Source organism: Pteropus vampyrus, unplaced genomic scaffold, assembly GCF_000151845.1.
Source record: "Pteropus vampyrus isolate Shadow unplaced genomic scaffold, Pvam_2.0 Scaffold300, whole genome shotgun sequence".
Lineage (NCBI taxonomy): Eukaryota > Metazoa > Chordata > Mammalia > Chiroptera > Pteropodidae > Pteropus > Pteropus vampyrus.
Window position 1 is genome coordinate 1838007 of NW_011889081.1, and position 10679 is coordinate 1848685.

Genomic DNA, 10679 nt, shown 5'->3' on the forward strand with positions numbered 1-10679 from the left:
CTGCTTCTTGGAGCTGGAAGTCTTGCATTTACCTAACAGAGCTGGTGCTGCTTCCATCTTTGGAAAGCGAGAGTGGAAAGAATGTGAGAAGGAAAAACAAAAGTAGGGCAAGCAGGTTCACTTGAAAAGAAATGCACCACCAACACGCAAAGAGAGTCTAGCTCCTTGGGAGACCAAACTCTGCCACAAACCCAGTGACAGGCCGGGCTGAGAAGCCACACCTCACACAAGCCAGTTAGACAGGCTTAGCTCCTGGCTAATCCAGTCTGTGAGGCCAGACCAGAAAGACCAGAAAGAACATAACTGCAAGAGAGGGATGGTCAGGACTCACATCGTCATCGGAGTCTCCACCTTGCATTGTACCCACGATGCGTTTAGTAGGTCTTCCTGGGGAGATCAAAAACATGAAAAAATTGCAAAAACCTTGTAAAATAAAGTGCGAAATGGTATTCAAGATTTGCTTTTCTTAGGAAACTGGGGAAAAAAAGAATCGTAAAAATTTACTCAAGTAGCATAGAACTAATCAGAACTGTCAACAAATGGTAATGAATTTTCTGCATTTCCTGCAAACTGAAAAAAGAAAAAGGGCAGTAAAATGTAAGCATGAATCATAAACCAGAAAAATAAAGATGCATCCTATAAATATTTTAGGGAAAAATCACTGAATCCTATTATTAGTTTATATGCAGTGGAACAGGAATACTATCTGTTGAAAAAATAAATATATTCTCCCTTTAGGGACTAATGTCATCTGTACTTGGATCTACATCTGAGCTTCAAAAGGAAAAAAATTTAAGTATCATAATTAGTTATCTTTCAAAACACCATCATTATCTGAATGGATTCTCCACTCTTCCTTTGGAGATTAACGTTGTCTAGATAAGACTTCTACAAAAACTCAGGAGGCAAAGAACTGCTCTCATACCCAAAGGGTGAGAAAGGAACACCCGTGACCTCTAGAGGAAGGCGGGGAAGGCAGCTCAGGGAGGAGCTCACTCAGGACAGGTCTGGATGTGACCACCAAGAGCTATTTACAGAAGATATCTCTTGGTCTGATAAAATGCAAATCTTGTACTGTTTCACTTCTGCAGTGGACGGTAGTAGAATTTAGGCGCACCAGTGCCTTTACTAGGTTCTACTGAGCCAATCATAAACCTTTTTAGAGCCTTGGTTCTCATATGTAGAATGGGAATCATAATCCTTTTTCTATGAAAAAAGCAAAATGTAATAGAGACAGCTGGGCCTAGAATAAAAGAAAGCAGTTAACAACAAAATATAAAATAACGAGGAAAATGATTTGCCATTTAAATTTATTATGTATATAAAATGCAACTGTGCTCTAAAAACTAACAAATGATAGATAAGAAATGCTTTTAAAGGCAAATTTAGTAGTATCTATCAAAATTAAAATTTATATAACCTTTGATCTAAGAATTCCACTTTTAATGATACAACCTAAAGAAATACCTGCAGATATGAAGAAAGATGGATATACAAGAAGAGTAGAAATACCTTAAATATCAATATGGGAATGCCCATGTAATTCATAGGTACAGCCATATTATGGAATACTGTGCAGCTGTCAAAAAGAATGAAGCAGATCTATATTTTACTGACAAAGGAGGAATTCTAATACATTAAAAAAAAAAAAAAACATCGCAGAACCATATATATAGTCTGGTCCCATTCAGGTTAAAAAATGTTTCAGGTGGTATCTGTGTCCACATTTGTGTGTGTGAGTGTGCGTGAGTGTGTGCGTGTGCGTGAGTGTGTGTGTGTGTGTGTGAGTAGGCCATTTGGAAGGACACCTCTAGACCACCTAGAGTACTCCCTACTCTAGAGTGGGGAGTAGGACATGAGGGAGACCCCATGGGAGCACCCTATGGTATCTGTGTAATTTACACATTTGCTCTGTGTATTTTATTGCTTGAATCTGTTGCAGAAAGTAGAAATAGAAGAACATTTTGTAAAGGCAAAGATGCTTGTGTAAGGTCCTTCTTTGTGCATTAATTCTCTGATCATAAAGGATGTAACTGCACTCAGAGCAGTTTGAACTCAAAAAGGTCAGAATAAAGCTCAGTGGCAGAGGCAGTGTGTTCCCATAGCCTCTGTGAGAAACACCAAGCCATAAATAAGAACTTGGAACCACAGGTAAGTGTATTAGTGTCAAAGATGACCACTGAGCAGTTTAAAAGCCAAATCCTGATAAACAATAGGGCAAGATAAACCCTAGAGCAGAGCCACTCACACTGTGCTTACAGGCCTCAATACCAAGCAGCCTTGATCCAATTCTGCTTGTGGTGTTTTGTGACAGGCATAGGGAGGAAGGCAGGTGAAAGAAGACATGGTACCTTGCATGAGCACCTCCATGGCTGTCCTTGGCTTGGACAGCCGTCTCTCTTCCAGCTCACTGTCAGATTCATCATCCTCCTGGATGTCAATGTCTGAGTCATCATTACCTGACAGGAACACAAGTAGACAAAAAAAAAAAAAAAGGGTGGCTACATCATTATTTCTAAAACAATCTCTGTCCAATAAGGCTCTTGTGCAAGTCATCTGCACTTCATAGTCTTTTTTATCCCTGTCTTTATTGAAATAGACAATTAGTTGCTTGTATTTACATTGTACAATTCAACGAGTTTATTTTTTCAATTATACTTGGCATACAATATACCAGTTTCAGTTGTACAGCAGTGATCAGAGATCCACGTAACTCGCAAAGTGATCACCCCACTAAATCTAGCACCCCTCCTCCCTCCTTACATATTTATTACATTATTAACCATCTTCCTCATGTTACACTCTATATCTCTGTCAATTCTGCGACTATCCATTTGTTCCTCTTAATCCTTTTGCCTTTTTTTGTCCCCTCAACCTCCCTTCCATCTAGTATCCCTCTAAATATTCTCTGTATCTATGAGTTTTTTTCTACTTTGGTTGTTGTTGATTTTGTTCTTTAGATTCCACATGTACGTGAAATTATGTGATATTTGTCTTTCTCTATCCAACCCATTTCATTCAGTGCAATACCCTCTAGGTCCATCAAGGCAATATCTTTCTCCATCTTCTTCCTTTTAGTATGTGTGTGTCTTTTAATCTGAAGTGAATCTCTTGTAGGCAGCATATGTAGGGATCTTGTTTTCTTATCATTCAGCCATTTTCTCTTTCAGTTGGAACACTTAATTCTTTTCCATTTGGGGTACTTGTTGATAGGAATGTTGTTATTACCATTCTTTATTCTTGTTTTTGATATATGTTTTTTCTTCTTAAAGAAGTCCCTCCCACAATTCCTGTAATACTAGCTTGCTGATGATAAATTCCTTTAGCTTATTTTTGTCTAGGAAGTTCTTTATCTGTCCTTCAACTCTAAATGATAGCTTTGCCGGATAAAGTATTCTTGGTTGTAGATCCTGGGTTTTCATCACATTGAATATTTTGTGCCAAGTCTTTCTGTCCTGCATAGTTTCTCTTGAGAAAACAGCTGCCGGTCTTATGGGTGCTCCCTTGTAGTAGGTAATAACTGCTTTTCTCTTGCTGCTTTTAAGATTCTCTTTGTATTTAACTGTTGGAATTTTAATTATGATGTGTCTTGGTGTGGGCCTCTTTGGGTTCTTGGTTTTGGGGACTCTCTGAGCTTCCTGGGGTTTTATGCCTATTTCCTTCACCAGGTTTGGGAATTTTTCCATCATTATTTCTTCAAATAGCTCTTCAACATCTTGTTTTCCTTCAGGTACCCCTAGGACATGGATATTTTTACCTTTAATAGTGTCTCATAGGCTCCTTAAATTATTATTATAGTCTTGGCTTCTTTTTTCTTGCCATTCTGATTGAGTGTCTTTGGCTTTTCCATTCTCAATATGGGTCATTTGATCCTCATCTTTATTCATTTTGTTTATTCCATTTAATATATTTTTCATCTCAGATAATGTGTTCTTCATTTCTGACTGGTTCCCTTTTATAATTTCCATTTCCATTTTTATGTTTTTTATCTCTTTGTTGAACTTCTCACTGAATTCATCTATACTTCCCATAAGATCATTGAGCATCTTTATAACCAGTGTTTTGAACTCTGCATCTATTAGATTGCTTGGCTCCATTATTCCTGGATCTCTGTTCTGTTCTCTCATGTGGTTTCTGCTTCTTTGTCTTCTCATTTTAACTGCCTTTCTGTGCTGTTTCTATGTACTAAGCAAAGCTCTTAAATCTCCAGTTTTATTAGTGGGGCTTTGTGTGGTAAGTGTCCAGTGGCACAGACCTGAGAAAGGTTCAGCTGAAGGCCAAATTTAGCCCAGCTTGTGCTCCTTCAGGGCCACCTGTTAAGATTCAGCAAGCAATCTACAGATGCTGTGCTTATAGTTGCCTCAAAAGGTCACACCAGAAACCAAGGCCAACTGCCACCAGTGTGAGTCTTGGTGCTGCTCAGCAAGGGGCACCTGACTAAGCGAGGACATACTTGAATGGGGCTTAGGTGACACCAAGAGTTGAGGGAGGTGGAGTTTCAGGGAATCCTCTGGGCACAGTGACTTCTGTTATCCAGTTTGATGACGTCTCGGCTATGGCAGCGCTGCGTCTGCACACTGGGAGGCAGGAGAGTTCAACAGAGGAATAATGGATACCACCCACACTTCTCTCTGAGAGAGATCCTCACTTCCGGAGCTCACAAAACAACTCAGTGTCCCCCTGTAAGTCCCTGGAGCCTCCCGTAGCAGCCAACTTGGCACCAGTGCTCAGAATGAGCGAGTCCGTCAGCACAAAAGTCTGCTCATGGGTGCGGCCCCTTTAAGAGGTGTCTGCAACTGCCAGTTGCCACACCCTCTGTCCCACTCAGCCGCTGGGGACTGACTGAGAAGCCTCACGTCCTTGTCCCATACTAACTTTTGCCATTGCAGGGTGATTTCTTAGATTTCTCCTTAGTTGTATGGCTTGTTCATCTAGATCCCAGGTGATTTTTCCTTACTGTTTGCTCCTTATTTCTGTACTTTGATTTGGTCACCAGAGGAATGAACGGAGCCTCTATCATCTATGTCATTTTTTTTCCTCCTCAGCCTTTCGTTTGATGCATTAGATTTTATGAGATTCTCAGGATTTGCTGATAGATACTTAGTGAAAAGTTAATGCAGATGATAGGCTGGTTTGTTTTATTAAACAATTTTCCAAAGCAAGAAAAAAGTAGGTCAGATATGTGATAGAAACACCATTCCAGTATGTGAACCTAAACAACTGAATAGCCAGCTGTCAAGGTGGCTGACAGTTCTTGGTTAGTTGGTTGGAAAAACGTTCTCTGTTCATTCTTAGGCTGTGTTACCAGAACTCAAACTCCTCGAGGATAACAAAGATGAAACAGATCCCGATGAAAAGGTAAGTGACTGCATCAGTACTGGAGGCAAGAAGGAAACCAGGCTAGGAACAGCCTGAGTGAGGCTGGCCTGAGAAAGATGGTGACCTAGTAATTGGCAATGAAAACTGGTGCTCATGATATTCTTTACTGGAAAAAATTCCATTATAAAGACATATAAAGAAAGGTCATTCTCAATGCCATGACCATTTACATTAATGTCTTAAACACTCTTTTGGATTTTTGTGCAGGTTGACCATTTCCTAAGGGAAACCTACAGGACAGTTTCCACAGTGGGGAGAAAGCACTTTCACCTCCCAGCCCTTGACTGCTCTGTGCCTAGGGAAGGACGCAGGTTTTAAGGATGGAACTGGGGGAGTTTGCAGTTGCTGCTCTGATCACTGACTCATAAGTCAGTTTGGAAGAATAGTAAGTATTCATCTACAAAAGGGCTTTGCTTAGTCCCTGCTCTAGGAAGTTAATGAAATGGCAGCTGCGTGTAGCTGGGCCCTGAGGGAGAATTTTCTTTCTTTAGCCATGGAGAGAATTACTCTGCTCTATAGCACAGAGGGGCAAATCTGGGAGCCAGAAAAGGTGTCAATAACAGCATCCTGCAAGACTTCAACACCATCGATCTGAAAACTACCACTTTACAAAAGCCCTTACAGAGGATATGATTAAATATTAAAAATTAATGACTACAAAATGAAATTGATGTTCAGCTTAGTTTGCTTTTTACTTCATCCAGGGAAATTATGACATTAAATCCATACCCAATGCAACAAAAATCAAATGACATCATAAATTTTAAAACAACATTAATACATATATCTCAGGCTCAATATGATTTCTCCTGACAACTCAAAGCAATAGACTGAGGACTAAGCAGGTAAACTAAAAAGCTAACGCATGCTGACACTAAAATCACAAAGTTGTCAGTAACATGTTAAAATTTAAGTACAGTGGACAACTGTGGTGGTATAATTCAATGGGGAAAGAAAAGAAAGCCACATGCAAAAGAATGAATCCTTACCTCATACTATATACAAAAATTAACTCGAAATGGATCAGAGACCAAAATGTAAGAGTTAAAACTATAAAACTCATAGAAGAAAACAGGAGTAAGTCTTGGTGACTTTGAATTAGACAGTGGTTTCTTACTTAGATATGACACTAAAAGCACAAGCAACCAAAGAAAAAAATTGACACACTGGACCTCACTAAAACTTTGTACAGCAAAAGACATCATCGAAAAAGTGAAAACATAACCTGGAAAATGAGAGAAATTATTTGCAAAGCACAAATCTCTTAAATCAACTAAAAATACTTTATATATTCTAGTATTCAGAATAAAGAACATTTAAAATTCAATAAAAAGACAAACAACCAAATTTTAAAATGTGCAAAGGACTAGATAGCTCTCCAAAAAAAGATACAAATAACCGATAAGCACATGAAAAGATGCTCCATTTCATTAATTATCATAAATATTTTCCTAACTTCTTTGCCCACCCCAAGCTAATTACATGCTATCTTTCATTAGGTTGGTTTAAACTGGAGATTTTTCTGAAAAACTAAATCGCACATGCTCATAAGAATCTTTGTACTTCAAGAGATCTGAAACCTATGGATCACAAAATGAAAGTCAGTTCAGAAGAATAAAGCAAGATCAGTGAGAAAAGTCTTAACATGCTGTCCTGGTGGTAGAGTCAGATAAAACCAACCAATCAGAGTTCTTATCTGTGCCAGGCCTCCCAGGAGGGGATGGACTCCAGGCAGGCCTATCACTTAAGGCTGCTTTGGGCATTCCTAGATGACCTGGAATCATAACAGTGAGGGGCTGCTTTGGCTAGAGAGGCCCTTGGAATTTCCTAAACTTACCCTTAGAGCAGTAGTGGTCCCCAACCTCTTGGCACCAGGGGCCAGTGCTCCATGAGAATCTAAAGCCTGATGATCTGCGATGGAGCTGAGGTAGTGATGCTAGGGCTGAGAAGCGGCTGCAAATACAGATGAAGCTCCACTCGTTTGCCCACTGCTCACCTCCTGCTGTGCGGCCCAGCTCCTAACAGGCCGTGAACTGTTACCAGTCCGCGGCCTGGGGGCTGGGGACCCCTGCCTTAGAGGATTTCTCAGCAGTCCCTATTCTCCTTCCAGAGTTTCCTTCCTGAGATTCAGGAGAGAGAGGTATAGTCCAAGTACAAAAGGAAAGAGGCATAAAGGGAAAAGATAGAGATAGAAAGAGTGAGAGAGTGAGAGAGCGAGCGAGCGAGCGATGGGGAGAGAGAATTGCATGCGTGAGCAAGCACACCTGGTGTTCCAGGTATACCACCCTCAAGCATGAGAGAATAAGATAATTCATCATAAAAAAAAAAAAGAGAGCAATAAACAAGAAGCGAGGTAACTCTATGAGACAAAGCCATCAATTCTACAGGAAGATCATGTACTGCTACAACTCCCACAGCTGATACCCTGGTGAAGTTCACGAATGAAGTGTGCTCACCAGTCATGGAGAACATTCCTTCTCAGAATCTAGATCTTATATGTAGGCAACCCCCATTTCTCTAAAGGTAATAAATAGCCTTGCTGAAGATGGATGTGTATGGTGAGGGGGACTATTTTTAAGCAAGTGACCTATTCACTTGCACTGCATTACGATGCTTGTTTTTCATCAGTCTTTCTTAAAATAAAGAACTCTACATACCTCCAAGACCAAATTTTCTTTTATAGTTATATATTATCACTTAATTATCACTTAAACAGGGAAAAACACAATTTTAGTTGGAAATGAAAACCAAATGTGCTTTAACTGCTATGTAATTTAAACCAGTCTCTTCAGCTCTTGAGTGAATTAAAATGGTATCTGATATACAAGTTGTGAGAAAATTGCCTTTTGAAAATAAATAAAATATACATATGAAATTTTCAAGGCTAAAATGCTACTCCAGAATAAACACATCTATTTAGAAAGTGTAGACTTACTTCCACTCTTAAGCAATCGCTTTTCTTCTTCCTTCAGCTTGTTCTGCATCAGACGGAGAGTATTTTCAGCTTCCTATAAAACAGGAAAAACAATATTCAGAGGAGATGACCCTTTTAGGGACTATTTTTTTTATTCTTTACCATTTGAGTAAGTACTGCTAAGTTTGTGATATAGAACCAAAAAAGATCTAAACAAAAAGAGGGGGAAGAGAACACTGCCTGAGCAACTGCTATAGTTGGGAAACTGGACACCCTTTCCCTCTGTAATCATCCCAGCAGCACTATGGAAAGGGAGGCTCCCACGAGGGACGCAACTGGCCTAGAATGGGCCTGACTGGCCCCCAGACCCATGTTTCTCCCACTACACCTTCACTGCCTCTGAAGAAAACTGAATGACACAACAAAATGCCCATCATGTGTGCCTGCATGGGATGCTGACACAGGAACAGATGCATCAACTATGGGCAGTTGAGGTCTCGTGCTCTTAAAAGAATAAAGCATGAATTTTATTGTTTTTCTTCCCTGCACAATTCCATCCCTGAAAGATGCTAATGAGGATGGGGAAAAAAACAAATGCTAACTTTAATTCCTAGAGGACAAAAAAAAAGCTAGTATTTCAATTAGGTTACAAACTGTGGCCCTGATTATTGTCAAAACAGAAAATGGGAGAGGAAATTAGCCTTTAAAATTCTGTTATTGTTCTAAACATTAAAGAGAAAGCGCTGTGTTTCACACATGAGATATTTTGAGGGACCAGGTATTAGAAGCACAAAGAGTAGGTGTGGCCATAGGAGAAAAAAAGGGTAAGTACTTGCTAAAGGAAGAACGTGCAGCCTGAAGCATATTCTTCAGTGGTTCTCTGAACCCAGGGTGGCCCCAGATGATAGTACAAAATGGTCAGTTGATTTTCACTCGCCCTTTAGTGTTCTTTCCTAGGCACCCAATGTTTAAAATGTCTTGAACTCCAGGCTCTTTCCACAGCCTTCAAAACGTGCTGTCCTGTGTCCTCCATAGCCCACCTCTGCCATACAGCAATGGTGGTCAATGGGTTCTTTATCAAGATAAACATGTTCATACGAATGTGATAGTTACTACCAGCCAGCCATTCTGGACAGCAAAATGGCTTCATCTAATTCAAACATCCAGGTCTGTAAGATTAGCATAACCTTTATATCAAAAGCTAGCAGAGACAGTGTGAGAAAGGGAGATTATAGACCAATTTCACCATGAACAAGATTCCAAATGACTATTCTTGGGTTAAGCAGAAATATCCCTATAGGATAAGGACAATTCAAACAGTGAGAACAACTTGGTCCTACTTCCTTTGCTCTGAATTCCATATTCATCAACTCACAGTGAGATCTGAAATACTCCTTCCTATATGGCCTTAAACATTGGATGAGGGGAACCTGTAAGACAGCTGGTCAGGTTCGGGGTAATATATATTTCCCAGAATAATCAATGAACTGCAATTCCTCTTTACAAAGCAGTCTCTGATAAGCTAGATTGGGTGATTCAATTAACCAGGCCTTGAAATTTTTTAAGTAAACTGACCAAGCATGTTTTTAAATCTGTACTTAAGACCAGTTACATAATGTGTGGGACTCAGCGCAAACACACTTAAAACACACTTAAAAATTATTAAGAATTTCAAGACAGCGAGAGCAAACCATTAAAGAAAGCAAAGGCTCTTCTAAGTTCAAAGTCTTGTGCAACTGTACACATCACATGTCAGCCCTGTCTGTAAGTCCTAATTGACCAAACTCTGATGATAAACTAATAGCAAAGATTAGTTTGATAAACTAATTATCAAACATTCACTGATTTTTTTTTTCCACAATGATATTTACAAACTGACATGTCAAACAAGTACAAAATAACACACCAGAAGAAAAGGTCTGTAGAGAAGAATGGCCTAAGCACTTACCTCAAACCTCTCCTGCTCCATCCTATGATGATCCTCGAGTTGTTGTTCCAGATAAGCTAGATTTCTAAATTTCTCTAGATAAATGTCATATTGCTTTTGTAATTCTTCCTCAATCTTCTCATATTCATCCATAAAGGCTGGCCTAGAATGACCAAATGAAATAATAATCGATATACAGTAGCTTGAAATTAATATTCCGAGTTTCAGATTCCACCAGTTTTCTTTGGAAAGCCTTGAAGTGGATGGAGAAGGTGTTTCACTCTTCTAACTTCTTAAAGCTAATTCCCCCTTTTCTCTTCCCTCCCCTAAAATGAATATACCTTTTTAAAATTAAAAAGATACGATTTTTGTAAATACTTAAAATAATCCTTAAAGTATGAAAAGTAAAAATTACTCATTTACCAGGTATAAGCACTTAACACTTGACATACATCCTTC

The 10679-nt window shown here is 39.3% G+C and overlaps 1 protein-coding gene across 4 annotated transcripts in view; it reads right to left on the reverse strand.

The window, feature by feature from the left end:
* The window catches only part of CLUAP1 (clusterin associated protein 1), a 31976-nt gene that overhangs the window by 4315 nt on the left and 16982 nt on the right, over positions 1-10679 (reverse strand). For all 4 annotated transcript variants that reach the window (XM_011376521.2, XM_011376518.2, XM_023521200.1 and 1 more), the window contains 4 exons: positions 10242-10383; positions 8315-8387; positions 2352-2459; positions 332-387 (listed from right to left, as the gene is read on the reverse strand). In XM_011376521.2, the coding sequence (XP_011374823.1) occupies positions 332-387; positions 2352-2459; positions 8315-8387; positions 10242-10383 (379 nt within the window). The remainder of the gene's footprint in view (positions 1-331; positions 388-2351; positions 2460-8314; positions 8388-10241; positions 10384-10679) is intronic.